Source organism: Coffea arabica, chromosome 6c (assembly GCF_036785885.1).
Source record: "Coffea arabica cultivar ET-39 chromosome 6c, Coffea Arabica ET-39 HiFi, whole genome shotgun sequence".
In the NCBI taxonomy this organism is placed as follows: domain Eukaryota; kingdom Viridiplantae; phylum Streptophyta; class Magnoliopsida; order Gentianales; family Rubiaceae; genus Coffea; species Coffea arabica.
In genome coordinates, this window is record NC_092320.1 from 46,409,944 (window position 1) to 46,434,076 (window position 24,133).

The following is a 24,133-nucleotide window of genomic DNA, read 5'->3' on the forward strand; positions in this document are numbered from 1 at the left end:
GCATGTGAACTTTATGGCCAGAAATTCGGTTGCATGGCTGGAAATTTTTATTGGAAGTTGTTGGACTGCTAAACCAATTTTCCCAGCTTAGCTGATGGAGTTGTTTTGGGAGTTGTATGGGTATTTTAGTATGAGATTTGCTGGAAAGTGTTTGATTCTCACTTGGTTGTGTGTTTAGCTAACTAAATGCTGGATGATTAAGCCCTGCATGAGATGATTTAGCTGTGTGTAAACCAGAAATTTGAATGAAACCAAAAATCTGTTGCATGCATGTCATCCGTAAATAGTTGAGCAAATTCTGGAATTTTGGATGAATGTTGTTGGTGACCGACCCTGCTTTGGACTAGAATTGATAGTAACTTCATTTATTAGTCATGCATGATAGCTTTGAATACATAATTCAGTGATTTGGCCAAAATTGTTGACATATAGCTGCTGGAAATGTTTCAATTTATCCGAGGGAGGGAGAAAGAATTTTTCCAGTTTAGACGTGAGCTTGCACACCTTGATTCCATTGCTGCATTTGTTCATTAAGTCACGAGCTTTCATCTATTGTTCTTAGCTGCATTTTCTTTTAGCCGTGAACTTGCATGTTGTTCCTTCTATGTCTTGGTTGTTTGGGGGATCAAATTGGGTGTTATGTTGTTTGGCTCAAAGTGGTGATGCTGCTAGATAGAATTTGTCTAAGGTTGGCATTATTTTTTGCCCAAAACCTGGTTGAAAAAATGAAAATGCAGCAGTCCTTGAGTTGGTTTGTAACAAAAGTGCAGCAGCTTTTGGGTTTGTAAACTTGCAAGAAATTACTTTGATTAAGTGTTGTTTAAGCATGTTTTAATTAGAGTTAGTTTAATGCTTTGATAGCTAGCTTAGCCTACCAAGATTTTCTTGTCGCTGCCAAAATTTCCTTGTTGTTTGCCGAAAGGTTCTTGTTGCCGCAAAGTTGCAAAATGAAGGAAAACATTGCAGAAACTCTAATTCTCGTATGCATGCATGATAAAATTCTAAAGATTAACACTTTGACCCCCCAAGTCCCCTCTTGACTCACTAGGGCCCAAGTAATTGGAACATTTAATCAATTTGATCCTTCTAAGTTTCTTTTTGTTCCACAAGAGCCCAAGCATGTTCTAGTATCTTGTAATTAAGTCCTAAAATCATTGCAACTTCAATCATTGTTTGACTTTTCCTTTATTTTTAAGATCTTTGAAGTGTTTAAACGATTTATTTGGACTTGAATGTTTGAGTAATGCTTGTTTTGAGTCTTTAGTAGATGCTATATTTGGAAATTGAATGGGTTATTCCGTTTTCTTGGTCTTTAAGCATTTTTTGAGCTCATTCAAGTTGCAATTAGGTAGTTTTTGATGTTTTTGCTTATACTTTACTTTTAAATTGATGTCTTGACCCTTTATTGTTTTGAAGCCATTTTCCTTCATTGGCTTACCATTAGGGGAAGGTATAACTTTCTTTTATCCTCTTTACTTCTCTCTTACGTGCTCCTACGTGTTACGTGAATATGCATGTCTACTTTGCTTTCTTAATTCCTTGCATTTATTTCATTTACTTTTACTTTTATTTAAGTTGTTCTTTATGGGGTATGTGTACACCTCTTGGCTTGTAATAGATAGGGCATAGCAAGTAATTTGGTCCATTTTCCCTTTCCCTTTTATTTTAATTAGCAAATGTAATGGTTGCATGCCTATGTGTTATATGTTAAACGCTTTATTAGGATTTTGCATCTAGTCAAGCATGCTAAGTGTTATGTGCTATGTGTTTATAAGTAAATCGCATGTCTACTCGCTTTTTGTAGTATAGATGAATGGAATGGATGAATGTACGTCGCCACACTAGTCCAACGCTAGTTGTGGCTTCTTTTATCGTTTCCACTAGTCCAACGCTGGTCGGAATTCATAGAATGGGCTAGTCCAATGCTAGACCCAATAGGTTTTTTTTCTTTTCTTTCCTTTTTCATTATGTGCATGATCACCACATATCATGCATTTCCTTAGTTTATCATTTGGCATGTTCCTCAAACCCCTTCCCCTTCACTTTAGGACTTGCATCTCATGCTAGTTAGGGTTCATTTGTGTGAAAATCCCCTTCCGATAAGGGAAACGAGCGAGTGTGGCTACTCGATAGCCTTAGCACGCTAGTTTCGCCTTCTAATTAAAGGGAAAATCGAAGTCGAAAAGTTAGAAGTCAACCCCCGTACCCGACTTGTTGCATTCCCCTAGGGTCATACTTTCATTTTTATCATTTCCATACTCTTTTAATCACATTTTTCTTACATTTCTCAATCCATATTTTTCACTACATCTTTATCATTTATTTACTTTACTTCACAAATGAAATTCAAGTTTCACTTATATATGTACTATTCTATCTTCATTCATTTGCACACACAAACACTTTGATTTTCATACAAATTCACACATGCACTTTCTTTACACATTCGCACACAAACACTTTGTTTTTTACATCATTTCATACATAAATTTTTTCATACACTTGCACACTTGCACTTGAGTCACCATTTGCATCAATCGACCTCTATGAGGTTTCCCTTTATTGGCCGCCACAATTCATGTGGTTTGGGACCAAAAACCTCACGAGAGACATCGTAGAATTTAGGATTGCATTTCTCATTCATTAGTCTTTGTCCAAATTGCGAATACATACTTTGGGTAGAAAAAAATAAGGAAAATAAGGGTTAAATCACGCAACTAGCCTTGGCTAGGTCGAAGGGGTGCCTTGGATTTTTATCCTTGCCTTCCCCTTCGTCAAATGTGACTCCCGAACCTTTTTCTTTGTTTGCGTAGACTAGGAGTCGTTCAAAAGGGTTTCTTACTTTTTTTCCTTAAAAAATTCACTTTTTGGGTGACTTGGTACACCCTAACTCTATACTAAGTGGCGACTCCATTTTTCATATAAAAAAACCTTTTTGAACTATTTTCTTGGGTCAAATCGTCGCATTTTCAAAAGTCCCATTTAGACCCATTTTTATTTTTATCAAAAAATTCACTTTTTCCAAACCAATAAAATCCCAAAAGCAATCATTTTATTTTTCAAAAAAAATGGGGCGCGACAGTTTTAACTTCCTAGAGGCATAGGCATTTACACTCCCATTTTGCATTACAACACATCCTAAACCTTCTCTTGAGGCATCCATATACACAGTGAAACTATCTCTCCCATTTGGTAAAGCTAAAATGGGTGCCGACGTTAACCGTTTCTTCAATTCTCGAAAACTAGCTTCGCACTTAAAGTTCCAGAGAAATTGACCATGCTTTTTGGTCAGGTCGGTTAAAGGACCGGCTAATTTGGAGAAATTTTTGATGAAGCAACGGTAATACCCAACAAACCCTAGGAAGCTACGAACCTCAGTTGGGGTTTCTGGTCGTTTCCACTCAGATATAGCCTCTACTTTCACTGGATCCACAGAAATGCCATCTTTAGATATTATATGCCCTAGAAAGGAAATTTGCTCCAATCAAAATTCGCACTTGCTAAATTTGGCATATAACTGATGTTCTCTTAAAGTCTACAAACTATCCTCAAATGCCGTTCGTGATCCTCTCGAGTCTTAGAATACACCAAAATATCGTCGATAAACACTACAACAAATTGATCCAAGTAGAGTTTAAAGACTCGATGCATCAAATCCATAAATACGGCAAGAGCATTCGTTAAACCAAAAGGCATCACTGCGAATTCAAAATAACCATATCTGGAATTAAAGGTAGTCTTCGGTATATCCTCTTGCCTAATTCGTAACTAGTAATAGCCTTGCCTCAAGTCCAACTTAGAGAAGGCTACTGCTCCTTGCAGTTGGTCAAACAACTCGTCAATGTGTGGCAAAGGATACTTATTTTTCACCATAACATCATGTATGTGACGACCCCACCTCCCCCTAGGGCGTACCCCAGAGTTCGGCGGGCCGCCTGCCCAGCTCTCGCCGGGACTCAATCGATCACTATAATCCTCAAATATATTACAATAAAAATCTCAAATATACATCACATGGTCCACAAATATACATCCAAGTCTCCAATAATTACATGTCACAAATGCAGCGGAAACTAATCCCAAATATACATAAAATAATTCCAAATCCAAAATTGTACAAAGTTTAGGCCATCCATACACGTGCACAAGTACTACAAGTCCTTCCTTCGCCACGAGCCCTGTGGAGGGGAATAAAATAGTTTTTGGGGTGAGCTAAAAGCTCAGCGAGTAACCAGAAAATCATTAATCAAATCGGTTTCACAATAGTTCATTTCAATGATGTCATATAGCAATGATGTCATAAATTGAATGATAAATCCGGAAACAACTACATCATTTGCAAAACAGTAAATATGGATTATCAATAATTCAAGAAACATTTACAATGGAAAGCGATAGTAACATTCATGAAAGGATACATTCATTCTCCTGACATTTTCTCGCTCATTTGGTCACTTACTTCATTTCATTCACCCCGTCCCTGGCTTTTGGCCAGGCTCCACCAACCTACATAGGTAATACTCGAGTATACCAAACGTTCACCCAAGTTCCTAATCGCCTGACCGAGTCCGCTTCTGGCTCAAGACGACCGGTAACAAGGGCAATGGCCAGTTCAGCCCAAAAGGCTTACATCATGCGCAACTAGCATTTCAATAATTAAATCCTTGAAAATTGCACAGCTATTTAGGTCGAGTGCGATAAAGTACACACTCGCCTAGAAAACTCGTTTTAATAATCATCGAAAGCACTTAACACGTTATCAACCAAAATACAAGTCATGAAGTCAAGAAATATAGCAAACAAGGCACACTCAAATGCCAGCACACATGATATGCAAGAAAACATTTCAAAAGTGACTTTGGAAACAGTTCAAAAGTAAATAATGTAAGAAACAGTTCATAAATAACTTTAGAAGTAGTTTGAGGTCACTCACCTAGAAATGCAAAATATCGTGCAAAATATCCTTCCGGATATTACCCTTAATCACCAATGAAACCTAAGGTTGAGCAAGAGAACATTATTATAGTTTATCGAGCAAAACATTTAAGGGAAACAAAGAAACCCGACTAATTAAGAGTAAAACGTGTAAAGATGACTTTCAAGTAAGAAGAGGGTTGTTTGAACCCAAGGATGAAAAATCATGTTGTAAAATGGAAAACCGGTCATGGTATTGGCCAAACAAAAGTATACAAGTTCAAATAGAAACCTAGCTCTCGGCGAAAATTTGGGCAGCACGCCCTTTTGTGTTTACCTAATTTTCTAGCCATTTTGGCTTCATTATTTTTCCTCAACCACAACCCAACATCACACATAAGCAATTCAAGTCAAGAGCCGTTCCATAGGCTCACAATATCATAAGAATAAGAAATACAGTAATAACAAGTGCAGAAATTCAATTTAGCAAAAGACAGATTTGACGTATGAAAGCGGAAATAACTTATCCTAGGCTACGCTTATCGGATTAAGACGCAACCTATACCGTTTCGAAGCTAAGACTCAGGTCTACAATGTTCATGTAGGTCACTTAGTCCAGTTTCTAATGTAACTTGGTCAAATTCTCGAATTACTAAACCCGAAACCAATTCGTCGGCTGTTTAAACGCAGAACACTGTAATGGACATAACTCAGAGTACACAAGTCCGAATCAGGTGTTCTTAGAGGCATTTGAAAGCTAATTCAGAATTCTACAACTTTCATGTTTTGGTAAAAAGCTAAATCAGAATGGATCCTAGTCGAAAAACGTGATAAACTGGACTTAACTGCTCACACGGACTGCTTGGGAAATACTTAAAACAGTAAGGGTATTTTGGACTTTTCACGTCCTACGTTGCTCCGATTGAGCTGAAATTTTACAGGTACCTATAAAATACCATTCTCTACAACTTTCCTTCTTTGATCCAAGGTCAATTCGGCCTCTAACATGGTGCAACAAAAACGGACAGAAGTGAAACATGAAATTCCAGAAATCTGGAAATTTTGGTTTTCAATTGAACTTTCTTCAATTCCTTGTTCCAATCACTACCAAAGCCCCTTGTATAACCTTATATACAACATATAGTAACCATATAGCAAGTTTGGGCAGAAATTTATCAAATCCTAACTCACTTATATCATCCAAAAATCATCACAACAACTTGAAAATAGGTATCACTAGCTCAATTCTAAGCTTAACAACCACTTGATTATGATTAATGGAGAAGAAAAGGGTGATCAGCCAATATACCTTAAGACAGAGCCTTGCAAGAGTGATCCTCCACTATTTCTTGAAATTTTTGGTTCCCTTAGCTTCCCAAGCTTTCAAACTTACAATCAATCGGTTTAGTTTTCTTGTTGCTCACTTAAATGGATCAAACTCAAGATGGGTTGGAGTTTCTTTCTCTTGGTTTCTCTCCCTCTCACTCTCGGCCAAGACAAGCAGAAATGAAGAAGAAATGCAGTCCAAGGAAAGATAAGAAAGGAAGAAAGAAAATATCAAACAAGGACCCAATAGAGTTGGACAAGTGTCACCACCATAGCCAAGCATTTTTCTCTCTCTTCCCTTACATTTTTAGGCCACAAATTTCGGTCAAGCTAGCTGGAAATTGAGAAGATATTTTGCTCAAATATCAATAAGCTTGTATGGTAAGAAAGTGGTGGTCAAGTGGTGCGTTCAACCGGTAGTACGCGGGTCCCGCCGATTCGCGCCGTTTTTCTTAAAACTCACGTACTAGGGTTTTTACTTCTCATTTACTAACCTTATCTCATTGCCACTAATCACATATTATTTCTCACTTAAAAGTCACTTTTAATCCCCAAATTAATTCTTACTCTGTACCGAAAATTCATCCGGCGGAAAATCGCGAAAACCCTAATTTGCCCCAATCTTGAAAACGAAGAGTGAAACCCTACTTTCTAGGCTCATTTGCACTTATTATGGAATAAATGGATAGTAGGGCTTTAATAAATAATAATTTCCAAATAAAAGGAAATTTTTAAGAAAACGTGAGGAATTTTCCAATTCCAGTGATTAAAATTAGGGTTTCAATTAAAATGTGAGAGATTTAAGAAAACCGGTTAGTCACAAGTAAACTAGGGTTTTTGACTAAAATATTAGGGTCTCTAGTCTTTTAAAACAAATAAGGTTTTAAATCAAACCCGAAGAAATATACTTTAATATTTTCTTCACAAACAACCTCCTAATATTCGGGATGTTACAATGTAAGCCACGGTAGTCAATACACAGTCTCAAACTACCATCTTTCTTTTTAATGAATAAAACAGGCGCTCCCCAAGGCCACTCACTTTCTTGAACAAACCCCCGCTCTAACAAATCCTGTAGCTGTAGTTTCAATTCCTTAAGTTCAGCTGGGGCCATTCTGTGACGACCCCATCTTTCCCTAAGGCATACCAAAGGGTTCGGTGGACCGCCTGCCTAGCTCTCGCCAGGACTCACTCACTCGTATCACGTGCATACATCCATGGACCATAAATAACATCCACAATTCAAGCTTATAATTTACATCGATGCACAATCAAGATACAAAGCCTCAATATACCCAAACTGGTTCAAAGTGTACACAATCCAGATACAAAACATTCTATTCGAGTAATAGCGCGAGTACAAGTCAAAAGTCAAAACAACTAGGCTACGCTAGTCTTTACATGTCTCACACCTCGCTCGTAAGGAAAACAAAACTAACGGAGTGAGCCAAAGCTCGGTGAAGTTCCAAATATCAAATTGGCCATCAAACAAAGTAATAACAGTGTAATAGTGAAATAGCGAGCAAACAAGTCAAATCAGAGAGATAACACTTCAGATAGTCGAGAAATATATGGATCATATTCACAGGTAAGGATACAGTGGCTCATGTCTCGACTCCATCCCAGCTTGATCGATTGGTAGTTGACACTCCGTCAACTTTCAAGTAATAACTAGTCTAGAAAGAAAACCCCACTTCACGCCAGTCTCCGTCCACCGATCAACCCCCTTTTTCGGGCCCGCACGCCACACGAAACACGGGTGGTAATACTCGAGTATACCGATTAGCTGAGGAGATAACACTCCACTCGACATTACTAGTTACCCAGGGTTCGTTATCTAATCGACCAGGCCCTTGCCGGCTCAACTAGATTAACTAGCCACAGGGTTTCTGAAATTCCAAGAAAGATACCATTCATATGCATGTAGAGCAAGTCAAGTGAAATCAATAAACAAGAACAATTCTCGTTAGGGCAAGTGCGATAAAGTACACCCTTGCCCGATCAAACCACTTATATATCATGTAATCACAATGGTCAAAGATAAATCACAAATATCAAGTTCAATCAGATATTTGGAAGCACTCACCAAAAGTAGTGCCTCTAGTGTTCGCGTCTGGGTGGTATTCCGGGTTTGGAGTCCAAATCTGCGGAAAAAAACTTGACTTAAGAACTTTGAAAATCGACTAAGGTTCGAAACTTAGACGTTTCGTTCAATAAGAATCAAGAAATTGAAATTCACTTGGAGAGTGGTCAGGAAACAGTTGCTCGCTTTTCAAACTGAAAATTTTGTAACATGTTTACATGGAAATAACTTTTGAGTCGAAAGTGCAAGGAAAACAGATTTATAGTGATTATTACCGCTTTTCCTAAGGGTACAAGTTCGGATAGGTCCTTACTTATATACCTCAGAAAAAGAAGATGCAAATATCCTAGATGGTTCAAGTAGTGATCACTCTTAACCCTTACTCAAATCGTAAGTATATTTCTCTAGTCCTCGAGCATAAATTTGGGCAGCACACCCTTTGTATTTTCCTATTTCCAGCTATTTATGGCTTCATTCTTTTCCTCAATCAAACCCAAAGTTACACACAACACAAACTCATTTCAATAGCTGTTCAATAGGCTCAAGACAATACAAGGACAAAAATCAAGCTAACAACAAGTGCGGAAATGAAGTTTAACAAAAGACAGATTTGATGGGTTTTTACGGAATGGACACATCCGAGGCTACACTTATCAGATTGAGGTTCAACTTATACCATTTCGAAGATAAGACAAAGGGCTACAATTTTGATGAAGACCACTTAGTCTAAATTCCAGTGTAACCTAGTCAAATTCCCAATTCACAGAACCAAAATCCAACTAACCGGCTAGTTAACCATACTACATTTAAATGGTCATATCTAAGGCTACCAAAGTCTGTTTAAGACGTTCTTGGAGGCGTTGCAAAGCTAAGACAGCATACTAAAACTTTCATGTTTTGGAAAATGGCTAAATTTGTGACGGCCCCACCCCCCCCTAAGGAGAACCAAAGGGTTTAGCGGACCGCCTGCCCAACTCTCGCCGGGACTCACTTACTTACTACATTTCTCAAGTAAATTACAAGGTACAACTCGAATAATACATCCAATTCTCCAAAAATTACATATCATAAGCGAAGCGGAAACTAGTTCTAAGTGTAGAATGTAGATATACATCCGATTCAATTCCAAATATTTATACAGGCCCAAAAGTACATAAACCAAAACCAAATCTAAACTATACAAGATGTACGCCATCTAGCCACATAGAGATCCAAATACAAGTTCTTCCTTTACTTCGATCCCTGTGGGGAGAAGAAGATAATAGGGGGTGAGCTAGAAGCTCTGGGAGTGACCAGTAAATCAACAGCCAAGTATATTTCACAATAAAGCATTGATATGATGTCATGATGCAGTAATCAAATGTTCATTTATTGCTCACGAGAGCCAATGAAGTTCTTGTACTCAAATATCCAATGCTCGTTTAGATCAGGTAACCGTGAAACAAAAGTAAGGAGCCATCGTGCTCCAAAGAATGTGTAAACAGTAGTGGAGACATTGGTTCTAAGCACAAGACTTTCTAGGAACTCATTGGAGCCAAATTATGTCATGGCACACACCCGAACCCAAATGATATGCAATGGAGTCATAAATGCAAGAATTAGTTCAAAAGTAACTTTGGAAATAGTCGAGGGATCACTCACCAACCACGACTCACGAACCTCATCCATCATTTATTATTGTCTGTATCGGGCGTGCGCGGAAATGAAAATGGTACAAAACGGGTTACACGATTTTGCCCATAACTGGAGCTGTGATTATCAGATCAAAATGTACTAGGTAGTGTCTCGAAGCTTAGACAAAGATTTACAACTTTCATGAAGACACCTCAACCTAGTTTTCCGTGTATCCAAGTCAAATTTTCCAAATATAGAACTAGAACTCCAAAGGCTAGTTTATCTTTCTTGTGAAAATTTAGCAGCATGCCCCTTGTGTTTACCTAATTTTCCAGCCATTTATGGCCTCATTATTTTTCCTCAACCAATCCCAAAGTCATACATATCATAGATTCAAGTAAATAGCCGTTCCATAGGCTCATAACAACATAAGAACAAAAATCAAAGTGATAACAAGTGCGGAAATGTAACCTAGCAAAAGACAGATTTGACATGTGGTTACGGAAAGAACACATCCGAGGCTATGCTTATCAGATTGCAGCATAACTTATACCGTTTCGAAGCTAAGACACAGGGCTACAATTTTCATGAATATCACTTAGTCTAGTTTCCAATGCAACCTAGTCAAATTCCCAATTTATAGAACCAAAATCCAACTAGTCGGCTAATTAACTGCACTACTTTTAAATGACTCTATCTCAGGTTACCAAGGTCCGATTAAGGTGTTCTTGGAGGCCTTTAAAAACTAAGACAGAATACTAAAACTTTCATGTTTTGGAAAATAGCTAAATCAGTACGGACCATAGTGAATAAATATGATTAACTGGATGAATTGTCCAAAACGGATCACTGGAATGCATCCTAGAGCAGAGAGAGTATTTTGGCCTTTTCACAGTCTACATAGCTCCAATTGGGTTGAAATTTTGTAGGCACCTATAAAATACCATTATATACAACTTTCATGTTTTAGGCCAAGCCTAATTCGGCTTCTAACTATGAGTACTAAAACCAGGCAGAATGTAAACATAAAATTTCCAGAAATCTGGAGTTTTTGGGTTTTCATGACAATCTATGTATTTCTTGCTTCCAACACTACCAAAGCCCCTTATATAATCTTATATACAACATATACTAACCATAAAACAAGTTTAGGCAGAAATTTATTAAACCCTAACTTGCATATATCATCCAAAATTATCCCAACAACTTGCATATCTTGTAATCAAGCCAAAACATGAACTAGATAACATCTTAAACCAAAATTTAAAAGAACAAGAACCATGATCAGATCTTATACCTCAAAGACAAATCTTGGAAGAGTGATACTCCACCTCCTTTGGAAATTTCTAGTTCCCCTAGCCTCCCAACTCACAACTAGCACTTTAATCGGTTTGGAAGTTTGATTTCTCACTTGGATGGCTAAGATCAAGAAGAAGGAAGTTGTTTCTTGCTCTCTCTTTCTCTCCTCTCTTGTTCGGTGCTGAAATAATGAAGGGAAATGAGCCAAAATTGGGCTAAAAAGGAAGACCATCTCTCTTGGTCAAGAAGCCCTTAGGTGGTGTCGCCACCACCACCTTTAATTTTTTTCTCTTTCTTTCTTGCATTTCTAGCCTCAAATTTCGGTCAAGCTAGCTGGAAATTGAGAAGATATTTGGCTCAAATATCAATAAGCTTGTATGGTAAGAAAGTGGTGGTCAAGTGGTGCGTTCAATCGCTAGTGCGCGGTACCCGCTGGTTCTCGCCGTTTTTCTTAAAAACACACGTACTAGGGTTTTTACTTCCTATTCACTAACCTTGTATCATTGCTTCTAATCACATATTATTTCTCACTTAAAAGTCATTTTTAATCACCAAATTTGATCCTTGCTCCGTACCGAAAATTCATCCGGCAAAAATCGCGAAAACCCTAATTTTGCTCCAATCTTGAAACCAAAAGTGAAACCCTACTTTCTAGGTTCATTGGCACTTATTGTGGGGTGATTGAGTTGTAGGGCCATTATAAAGTGGTATTTGTGAAAGAAAAGGGAATTTTTAAGAAAAATATAAGGAATTTGCACGGCTTCTGGTCGGATTCTCCAGAAAACACTATTCACCAGAAATTTTTTCCCTTTTCTTCTGCCTCGGGACGTCACAAAATCAGTAAGGATCATAGTGAATAGACATGGTCAATTGGATGAACTGTCTAAAACGGATCACTGGATGCATCGTAGGGCAGTGAGGGTATTTTGGTCTTTTCACAGGCTACGTTGCTCCGATTGGGCTAAAATTTTGAAGGCAACTATAAAACATTTGTCTATACAACTTTTATGTTTTATGCTAAACCTAATTCGGCCTCTAACATCACAAAATGGAACCAGACAGAACTGAGCTACAATTTTCCAGAAATCTGAAATTTTGCGGTTTCAAAGGAAACTTTCTTCATTTCTTGCTTCAATCACTATCACAACCTCTTATATAAGCTTAGATACAACATATACTATCCATATAGCAAGTATAGGTAGAAAATCATCAAACCCTAACTCATGTAACTCAAGAACATACACTATATCCATCCAAATCATTATAATAGGTATTATCCACCACAAATTTAAGGTGCTATGCCAAATTAAGCAAGATCAAGAGTAAGAAATAGTAAATCAGCATTATTACCTTACTAAAGTTACTACCAAGAGTAGCCCTAGTATTTCCTTCCAAAATTTCACCAATACACCACTAGCTAAACACTCAAAGAAAGTTTTAATCGGATTAGTTTCTTGTTTCCTCACCTAAGAGACTCAAACTCAAGATGAAATGGTGTATCTCTCCCCTGGTTTTTCTCTCCCTCTCTCTCGGCCAAAGCAAGCAGAAATGATGAAGAAAGGAAGCAAAATGGTGATAAGAAGGCAAGACAATTTGGTCTTGGTCAAGGCCCTAGATGGCCAACAAGTGGCATCACCAATTTCCTCTCATTTTTTTTTCTTTTTCCTTGCCAATTTAGTCAACATTTTCGGCCAAAGCTAGCTGAGAATGAGGGGATATTTTGCTCAAATATTAATGAGCTTATATGGTAAGAAAGTGGTGACCAAGTGGTGTGTTCAATCGGTAGTGCATGGTACACGTCGGTTCGCACCGTTTTTCCTTAAATCACACGTACTAGGGTTTTTACTTCCTATTCACTAACTTTTTATCATTGCTTCTAATCACATATTATTTCTCACCTAAAAGTCACTCTTAAGCACCATATTTGATCCTTACTCCGTACTGGATAATTACTCTATGGATACACGAAAAATCCTATTTCACTTCGAATTGAAATCGGAAAGGAAAACCCTAATTTCCTATGATCATTGGCACTTTTCTAAGGTGATTGAGTAGTAGGATAGTATAGAATAATAATTGCCAAATAATTTTCAAATAAAAGGGAATTTTCAAGAAATATATAAGGAATTTACAAGTCCTCACACATTCGGTATGGTGTTTTTCAAATCTGAGTGGTTCCAGGCACCAAATCAATCTTAAATTCTATTTCTCTCTCTGGCGGCATAGATTCCACTCGTCAGGGAAGAAGTCGGGAAACTCATTCACTACTAACACATCTTCCAGTTTCATCTTATCTCCGGGAGTATTAATTAAGAAGGCTAGGTAGTCTTGCACCCCTTTACTTAACAACTTTCTGGCTCAGATTCCCGAAATAAGTGGAGATGAGGCTAGTCTACCTCTCACATCCAACTTAATAGTTGCTTCACCAGGTATCGAAAATTCCACCACCTTAGTTTTACAATTCAATTGTGCATTATAATGGGCCAACAAATCCATGCCTATAATCACGTCGTACCTCTTAAGATCTAAACTTATCAAGTCTCCGACTAATTTCCGTTCTCCTACCAGTTCTCACAGTTTCTATAAACCATGTTGGTAACTAGGCTTTGATCTCGAGTAGGTGTTTTAACTTCCAAGTCGTAAGGTAATTTAATAGGGCTTAAATCAATACCACACATAAAGGTAGGATTCACAAAAGAATGGGTTGCCCCAGGGTCAATTAAAAGCTTAGCTAAGCGATGGAATACAGGAATCGTACCTTCTACCACTTCAGAGGACTCAGGGGCTCGCTGATAGTCCAAAGCAAAAACCATACTAGAGGATTTTGGTCTACTCCCACTCACAGTTGGTTGTTTATGGTTTGACTTCTCCGGCTGAGCACCCCCGTTTCCCTCACGATTTTTAACAGGGCCTCCGGCAAGATGATGTTCGGAACTTCCACAACGGAGGCACTTCCTCAGTTTTCGCCAGCAAGCGTCCTCGATGTGGCCTAGCTTACCACAGTATCCACAACTTGCACGAGTAGTGGGTGCAGGAAATACTTGGGAGATAGTCTTCTGTTGTCCCTGTCCCCTTCCACTTTGAGCTCCTTTAGATGGAGCTCTTCCTCTTGGTGTCCCAGTAGTTCGACCTCCTCCCGCACCTCTTCCAAACTTAGGAGGTGGCACACTCTAATCACCTCGCCCAGGAGCACTAATAGATGTACTATGCCTCTTAGCTTGAAAGGTCCGAACTTGAAATCGAGCCTGCTCCACTCGTTGAGCCTTTTCGAGAGCATCTTTAAAAGTGTCGATTTGAGCAGTAGCTAAATCCTTTTGAATTTTCACATTCAATCCTTGTACAAATCGCCTTATGCGCTTTTGTTCACTAAACACCAATTCTGGAGCAAACTTGGAGAATCGAGTGAACTGGGTCTCATATTCTGCTACACTTGAAGTACCTTGGCACAGTTTAATAAACTCGTCCTCCATTTTTTCCTGGATTAAGGGCGGGAGAAATTTCTCATTAAATTCTCTAGTAAAGTTAAGCCAAGTATGGGGAGTTTGCTCCCTCTTCCACTTTGCCCATACTACATTCCACCAAGAACGGGCTGCGCCTTCTAGCTGGAAAACGGTGAAGGTAACTTGCCTCTCTTCAGTGTAATGTAATGCAGCGAATATATCCTCCATTCACTCAAACCAATTCTCGACAACTTCGGGCTCAGGTCTTCCAAGGAATTTTGGAGGAGCAAACTTTTGGAACCGCTCCAGGGCCCTATCCTCACCTACTTCAGGGTCCCTTTATTGGTTATCAGGTACTTGACCCTGCTGGTCAACCAAGCGGGCCAGTAAACCAGTCATTCGATTGATAGCCATAGCTACCTGGTTCCCATCTTCACCTCGGGGTCCCTGATTTTAGTTTGCTACAGAACCTTGTTCCTCTCCTTGGTCTGGGACTTGCCTGGATTCTCGCCCACAGCCTCGACCACGTTGCCGTCTAGTTTCCATTCTTACTCACTGGTCCAAGGCCCAAATATAAAACTAACGGGTAAATATGCGTTGATACATAACTGGTACTTATTCATTTCTAAAAGCTAAACAAAAGTGAAATTGGAGTCACGATAAGCGAGTAAAATACGAAGCAGTTAAATGCCACGCCAAAATAAAGTTAAGTCAAAGTCAAAGGTCAAAAGTCAAGGTCAAAAGTCACAAGTCAAAAGTCAAAAGTCAAAGATCAAAGTCAACAATCAAAGCATTATATATTAAAAGGCTCATAGCAGTTAGTTACAAGATAACAAGACCAAAAGTAGCAAGTACGAGCCTTAGAAGTACATGTACAGTCATATAGTCACATCCAGCAAAAGCATAGTGTAAGTAGTCAAAAGAAAGCCGTACAACCACCAAGTCACCACATCCCTTATCCTTTCTATGTACGGTAGTCAAAATCATCCAAAATAGTAGCCTAGGAGTAAAGGCTTAGTCCGCCGTAGGACTAGTTGACCCACCAGACTGGGCGGGTTCATCTCCGACCTCGCCTCCTATGTAAGAAGTCTCATCGCTCTCCTCCCCAAGTAAGTCATCAAAAATGTTCAAAATCGATTCAGCTCTAACCCTCGCTTTCCTGGCCCTCTTAACCATGCGTTCCTGCGCTTCTCCGAGTTGTGCACAGAGGTCATCTACCCTTTCTTGGCCTTCAACCACATCGTACTCAAGCTCCTTAATCCGATTGGCTTGCATTTAACAGTTTCCTTCAGTAGCGATTCTCAAACGGGAGATCAAGATCGGGGAGACCGATGAAGAGGGAAATGGGTACTCCGAGGAATGGAGCCTACCTCAGCTTCAAGTCTCGAATTGTCCCTCGTGAGCACTTTTCGTTCCCTCACTACAGCCAACACTACTTCATTAGGGTAAGCATAGGTATGGCGGCATTCGCAACGCCTGAAGCGATTTGATGGGCTCCAATAGACTCTAGATCCCCCGGGCTTGATATGATACTTAATCATTGGTAAGTCCCCACGAGATGTCTCGCCAGCCGACCTATTGCTCGGGCCACTCGATCCTTCCATCCTACACAAAGTGTAGATAAAACTTAAGTACTCTTAAGGGCAATAATCAAATCTAATCCTCAAGTCAAAATTCCTAGTTCGCCCAGGCCAATTCAAACCTGGCTCAGATACCAACTGTGATAGCCCCACCTCTCCCTAGGGCGAATCCTAGGGTATCAGCGGATTGCCTGCCTAGCTCTCGCCAAAGCTCAGTCAATCAAAGTACTATTAACTCAAATGAAACGGATGAAATATCTTCCGTGGAAGGAAATGTAACCCTAATTAAAACATAATCACTTCACCAACAATCCAAAAGCTTAGTATATGGCTAAATGTCAACTTACCACACCACCCATAAACTTATATAACAAGAGTGGAACTTATAGGTTTAAGCTTACAGGAGTCAAAAGTAAGGTCTACTTAAACAAAAGGTTACAATCTCAAATACAAGTCCAAAACAATGTAAAGCTAAGAAAGCTCTTGATCAAATCCATCCCCGATCTGTTAAGGAAAACAAAGGGAGTGGGGTGAGCTAATGCCAGTGAGGTTCCGAGTAAAACAAGTAAACACATAGTCAAATAAGGTCACAAAATAATCAAATAAATTCTGTACAGTAAGATAGTAATTTAATCATAGTTCAGTTCAAGGATACGGGTGGCTTTCAAAAGCCAATAACCACTGGAGCTTGATCATAGCTGGATCCGTTGACTCTCCGTCAACGTTTGTATTCATAGAATATAAGTCCGTAGAGCACCGCTTTCACCAATCTCCGTCCACCAATCAAGCCTCTACCGGGCCCGCACGCCACAACAGTAGTTTGGCAATACTCGAGTATACCGACTTTCAGTATTCAGTAAACAGTCCCCAAAGTTTATCGGCTTTTTCGACCAAGCCCTTACTGGCTCGATACGACCGACTCACCAATGAGGTTGGGTACCCAAACAGTAGCAGTAGTTGATGGGATATCACCCAAGCAACTCAAACATAGTCATATATAGAGAAATCACATCTCATAGTAATAGTATATAGAGCCTCAGTGGAAACAAGGGAGGTCGAGTGCGATAAGTACACGCTCACCTCCATTTTATTTAAAACAGTCACAAATCAAGTATCTCATGTATTCAGATATTTCATATAATAGGTAGCAGGTAGTGGAACACTCACCTGTCAAGCAAAGTAGTAGTCAAACGTCAAGTGTCTTGGTTACGACCACTTTCGTTTCCCAATTCTAGGGCAACGAGTGAAATCGTTAACATTCGAGATTCATTTCCACTCAAATGTAGGTTCATTAAGAGACCAAGTGAGTGGTTAAAGCCATACAATTCATCATGTAAATTTAGCCCAAAATGCAGTAAGAGTTCATGAGAAAACAAGTCTAACAAGTGCAACAAAGTTGGCCAAAAGGAAAGTTTCATTCAAGCTCAAAAGGTTCTTCTCGCGTAAAACAGTCACGCCTACGTAGTTTTAGGAAAACGGCTATATCTCATTGTAGAAAGGTCGGAATTAGATTACGTCAATGGTGTTGGAAACTAGACTCAAAGGGTATTCCAACGGTACCAAATATACATGCCGGTTCATTTTCTATCAGTGCCTGTAGCTTGGACAAGTTGGCTGTTTTTTCAATTCTGGATCAGCACTAACCTCAAGCAAAACTACATTAGTTCTTGATGCTATCTTCATTTGTTTTGGTCCAAACTCACCCAAATCAGTCCTTAATTGTTAATATACAGTGGGTCACATTACCTAGGACCATTGGAGTTCAAAATATAATACATCAACATGAATAAGAATGACCATAGCAGCCAAGCTATCAAGAAAACCAAACCAATCCACTATGACCCAAACCACCACTTTACTTCCTCAAATTCAATCCAACTCACACATGAGCTTAACCTATGTCTAGCCATGTTTATTAGGCTTGATTAGGGTACAATAAAACCACAAAATTCAAGGAAAAACCCTTCCTTCAAGAACCGGTCAGCCATGGCAAAGAAAACAGTCCACCTTTTCTCATATTCACTCAACCTTCACCCTTTCATGGTTTCCCTTAAAACAGCATATCAAGTGGTAGATCTAACTCAAAAGAGGTTTAAAACATGTTAATACCTCATAAACAAACATGAACAAAGGTTAAGCATTTCATCAAACACATGGTAGGCATACTAACAAGCTTAACTACTACATGTTTAATTCAAGAGATTAACCCCAAATCTCAACCAAACAACTTGTATTTAGCCATTAAAACTCAAAGTAGATGATATAACATCATAAAACTACAATTTAAAGATCATTTACCTCACTAACAAGTTGCTTAAGTCACCAAACAATCCATCCAAGATGGAAGCTTCAAGCTTGGAACAACCACTAGGATTGAAGGGAAATTTCTCAACTAACTCAAGATGTTTCTCTTTCAATTTTTTGCTCTTGCTTTACTAGGGTTGGAAAGCAAGGAAAAATGGAGTTTCTCTCTTCCTCTCTAGGCTTCAAGAGGGCCGGCCATCATGAGAGAAAAAATGGCTAATGCTAGTTTAAATTATCTTCTAATCTTGGGTCAAACAAAATACTTGGCTAGGGTTTTGCCACTTGACCCCATTCTTGTCCAATTCTCCCTTAATCTTTGACTAATGGTATTTTAACCTTTCCAAATGTACCAATACTTATTTAACACCTCGAATCCTTCATGTAAAGTCCCTACCACTAATAAAAGAACACTTGGCAAAATACAAGTGGTAAATTATATAAAACCAACTCAAGAAAATATTTTATTTCAAGTAAAAGGAAATGAAATATAATGCATGGGAAATGTTGTAACACATGTAGAATATAATACAATAGCACATAATATTTGATTTAAATCCTAGAGTAAGGCAAGTAATTTGGAAAAATTGTGTTTTAAAATGAGGGTTCTGACATAAAGTATATTGAACGAATATCTGAAATTTTGCTGCCAAAAGTTCATGGAGAAACTATAAAAGTTCCCTTTCCCTCGCTCAGCCAGCTCAACAGATTTCCAACCAAGTTTTTTCAAAAATTTTCATCCAATCTACTAATTTCTCACTCATTTCCATTGCAAATACACCATACATCATTTTTAACATAATATAAAGCATGTGACATGAGTTCTTAGCGAATAAATTCAGCAAAGTTCCAAATACAAAGCTACAAATCAAAACTATCCATCACATGCTTAACACACGACTTCAATTCTAGAGATTTTAGTGGCCACAAGCTTACACGCATTCTATATTTACACCAATATTCATCTATCAAAAGATATTCAAAGATTTTCTAGCAACTTGCAACAAAAGAAGAACCAAAATCTGGAAAAAAAATATCTTTTCATACTCGGTCCAAGCTGGAGAAAAATTTCCAGCAACACAAAATTTTTTACCACTAATTCTTACCTTTATTCATCTTCAAATCATGCATGCATCCACATCTCTCCAAACTATAAGAAATGATTGAATTTTCTACCCATTTTACCTTATTTTCTGCTACCAAACAAGCTGGAAGCTAGCTCACTTTTCTGATTTCTTCTCGGCTAGAAATGGATGCAAAACAAGGTTTGTCTTAGCTGGAAATGAAGACTAAACACTCTAGTTTCTCTCCGCTGAAATGGAGACAAGGCACTCTAGTTTCTCCCCATTGAAATGGAGCAAGACAAGGGAAATTCTCTCAGCTTTCTCTCTAGTTCCTCTCGGCTAGAGTGAAGCAAGACAAGAGAAATTTTTTTTAGCTCTCTTTGGTTTTTTTCCCTCTCGACTCTCTCTCTCTATTATGCCTTGAAGTGAAGAAGGAATAATGACTTAGTATCTCTTCTCCTCCCGGCTACAAGACAAGAAAAGGGACAGGTTGATTGCATGGTAGTTAGGCACATTTCCCTGGCTATTTGGTCTTTTGGCAAATTTTTTGACACTTGGCAAGAAGTTGGACATTTGTCAATTGCATGTGTTGATTCAAAACTTTATTCAACTATGGCCAAACTAATTTTAGTGGTCACACTATTACCCCATTAATTTGTTCTAATTAGTACAGTTCCTATAAAGATAATCATGCATGCAATAATTTAAAGCATTCTTTTGCACTTAAATTATAAAGAAACAATTAAACACCTAGATCCTTCAATAATAAGTTAAATGAAATGCATTCGATCTTTTCAATAAATGTAGTTATGTGGATAAATTTTTGACTTCTCATAGTTATTGCGCATTCAATAGCAATTTTGAGTTTTTCTTTTAGTTCAACAATCATTTGTGCCATTTGAAGATTTTCACATTTGGTGACATTACAAGATGCATGGTCATTATCATCACTTAAATATCCCTTAAGCATGAATATCTTAATGTCACAGGTTGATGGACTTTTGGTAGCAGTGGATCTCTTGGAAGAATTGGCACTTTAATAGCCTTTTTCAATTTCTTCATCAAACTTTGCTTTTTCTTAACTTTGAACTTTGTTGTTGAAGCGCTTTTCTTCACCTTCGACTTGTGATTCTTTCTTCGAGTAACAAGGGTCCATCCTTTATTATCATTTTGGCTTGTTGATTCTTCAATCCCTTCCTTCACAAGAAATATTGCTTGATAAGAATTAACTAGGAGGGACTCCTATTGGGTAGCACAAAGAACTAAACTTTATTATGGTTTGGTTTGCAGAAACCTTGTCTTCTTCGAGAAGATTTTACCTTGACAGGTTAAATCCATCATTTTGCCTTTAAAAAAAATATTTTGTAAGAAGATAACCAACCAAACGATGATAACAGCAATAGTTTGGGTCGTTGACTCAGCTGGCTTTCTCAGGGCGTTTCATCTCAAGAAGTTTAATGAGTTTTTGCCTTGTAGAGATCATCAAACATTTCTTGTAAATTAGAGCCAAGGAAAAGGTATTCTTTCTCTTGCATTTCTTTTAGAGTGGACTTTCTCATTGATCTATTTTGGGTGGAATCCAATTTCTCAGTGACTTTGTGACTCACCTTTGTAGCAATCTTCATATGTTTTGAATTCACTGCCATAGACTCCTTACTATTAAGTCTTGGATTAGACTTGCCCTCTTTCTTATTCTCTTGCTTCTCATTGTTTTGTTGAGACGGTTGAACATGGAGAACTTGAATAGGAGGACTATCAATTTATTAACAGCAATGCTTAGTTCCATATCATGAGCTCGAGTAGCTAACTCTTCAAAAGTGCTTGAACGAATGCCTTGTAGAATGTAGATTAAACTCCAATACATTTCTCGGATGCATATTTCTATTGCAGAAACTTCAGAAAGTCTGCTTTACAGTAGAGACTCAAACTTCTCCACCTATCAATATAGTTGACGATAGGCTCATTCTTCAATTGGTGGGTGTTAGTCAATTCCAACAAACTAACAGTTTAGTGGACCATCTGCCCAACTCTCGCCAGGACACCTTTACGTAACTCAATCACAATAAGTTACAACCTCAAGAGTAAATGAAACAATAGTTCTGATGAGAATATAAAGACCAAGGCCCATTCAAGCACATGGGGAATTGGAAGATTCAAGTGAAGACTAGTTGATTGCACGAATGCTTGAGTTTAGTAGGATTATTTGATTTTCCTCGTTGATTTTGGTTATTTCTCGCTTTAGAAAGTCTAGGTAATTAAGCTAGTTTAATTGCGGCCCATTTGTTAGTAAGTAAGGCCCAAAATCTTTCTTAAGTATGTAGGGTAGTTTGGTCAACTTTTGGATTAGGGTTAATGCTTGTAAGGGCTATAAATAGCCCCACTTCCTCTTTGTTTCACATCAGTTTTTGACTATTAAATACAATTAGTGAGTTTTCACTTTCTCTTTGGCAAGAGAGTTTCCTTTGAATACTTGAGAATCTTCTCAAGTTATTCACCTGAACTTATCAATCGAGTATCTCCTTGATTGTGGCGTTCTACTACCTCCAATTTGGTTCGTTAATTCGAGTAGTGACGGGTTGAGATAATATCAAAATTGTTCGTGACTTCTAGGGATTAGTTGGGTCAAATTTCCGCTGCCTAAGCCATGGTATTTTGGTTGTCTAGATCGGGGTTTTACATCAGTTGGTACCAGAGCTAGTCGACAACCACCAGGTTATTTGGGCTTGAGCAGTATTTCTCAAACTACCTAACCCAACAGGTAAAGGTGTTTGGTAAGTCCATTGTAGCGCTTTGAGTGACATACACGAGGGTGAGTGATACACTAAGGGAGTGAGTGAGGCAGTTTCTACTAACTGTTTGTTGAGCCTTGCAGGTACTCTATAAACATGTCTCAAACTCATGCGACAAGTGACCCTTATGACATGAAACATGTTCTTGAAGCATTAACAGGCGCCATTGATCGCATGGCTCAGAGAATTGATACACTGGAGGATAAGGTGGAGCAATCAACCCTAGGCAAGAATGCCTCCAAGAGACAACCATACGTGGAGGAGTTAGGTGATTCGAACAATGAGGAGGACATGGCAGATGGAAACCGATTCCGAAATTATAAACGCATCCCTAATCAAGGGGATGATGAACTAAAGGGAATCAAGCTCAAAATTCCTACCTTCCCAGGTAAGTCGGACCCTGAAGCATATTTCGAATGGGAGAGGAAGATTGAGATGCTCTTTGACTGCAACCACTACTCAGAGTCCCAAAAAGTAAAGTTGGCAACCATTGAGTTCACTGAATACGCAGCCGTTTGGTGGGATCAGATTCGCACCAGACAAAGGAGACATGAAGAACCACTCATTCGCACTTGGGAAGAACTCAAAAGGATCATGAGGAAGCGCTTCAAACCAGCGTATTACCACAGGGATTTGCACCATAAATTGCAAACTCTCACCCAAGGTAGTATGACGGTTGAGGATTACTTCAAGGAGATGGAGATGGCCATGCTACGGGCTGATGTTCGGGAGGATATAGAGGCAACCATGGCACGTTTCCTGAGAGGACTACACGCTGAAATTGCAGATGTTGTGGAGCTCCAACATTATCTTGACATGGATGAATTATTGGACAAATCTGTGAAGGTGGAAAGGAGGCTCAAGAGGAGGGGTATTCCCCACCAAAGCTCCAGCGTCCAATCTGGAAATTGAAGAACTCCACCGTATAAAGGCGAGATTACCCACACGAGCGAGCAAAAGTCAGCCAAGGCAAGTGGGGTTTCGAATGGAGCATGGGTGCCTGATTCGTCATCTTCAAAACCGACCCAAAGGGGCGAATTTAAGGCTGATCTAGGGGCATCTAAACCTAGAAACCGCGACACTAAGTGCTTTAAGTGTCAAGTTTCGGTCACATCGCGTCCTAATGCCCAAACCGAAGGACCATGCTCATGCTTCCAAGTGGTGAAGTGCTAACGGATGAGGAGGATGAGTATGAAGGCATGCCACCATTGGTTGAGGAAGAAGAGATAATTGCCCCTGACCAACCAGTTGGACTAGGCCTTGTTACAAGGTTGGCATTGAGTGCTCAACACACAAATGAAGAAGAGCAGCGTACCAACATCTTCTACACCCGATGTCTAGTTAACGGGAAAGTGTGTAGCTTGATTATCGACGGGGGAAGTTGTACCAATGTCGCCAGTGCCTTATTTGTCAAGAAGTTACACCTACCTGTCCAAGATCACCCTACACCATATAAGCTTCAATGGTTTAGTGATTGCGGCGAAGTGCGAGTGTCCAAGCAGGTTTCTGTGAAGTTTAACATTGGGAGATATGAGGATGAGTTGGTGTGTGACGTGGTTCCTATGCAAGCTGCCCATCTTATTCTTGGAAGACCTTGGCAATTTGATCGCGAGGTTACTTATGAAAGTCATTCCAAAAAATACTCGTTCATGCATAAAGGGACAAGGGTCATACTTGTTCCACTCTCACCTACACAAGTTCGAGAGGACCAAAATGTTTTACA

The 24,133-nt window shown here is 38.9% G+C and overlaps 1 protein-coding gene across 1 annotated transcript; it reads right to left on the reverse strand.

The window, feature by feature from the left end:
- Nucleotides 1–13,797: 13,797 nt before the first annotated feature.
- On the reverse strand, nt 13,798–14,904 carry LOC113693467 (uncharacterized). The gene is made up of 2 exons (XM_027212000.2): nt 14,470–14,904; nt 13,798–14,406 (listed from the first exon to the last, which is right to left on the reverse strand). The coding sequence occupies exons 1-2, from the start codon at nt 14,902–14,904 to the stop codon at nt 13,798–13,800; spliced, it is 1,044 nt and encodes a 347-aa protein (XP_027067801.1).
- Between the last annotated feature and the right edge of the window lie 9,229 nt (nt 14,905–24,133).

Bases quoted from the DNA above. Each gene is read 5' to 3' on its own strand.
- LOC113693467 (XM_027212000.2), bottom strand. From the start codon at position 14,904: ATGGAGGATATATTCGCTGCATTACATTACACTGAAGAGAGGCAAGTT. The intron at 14,407-14,469 runs GTTCGGACCTTT...CGAGGTGATTAG, and splicing joins TGGAGCAGGCTCGATTTCAA to AGTGTGCCACCTCCTAAGTT.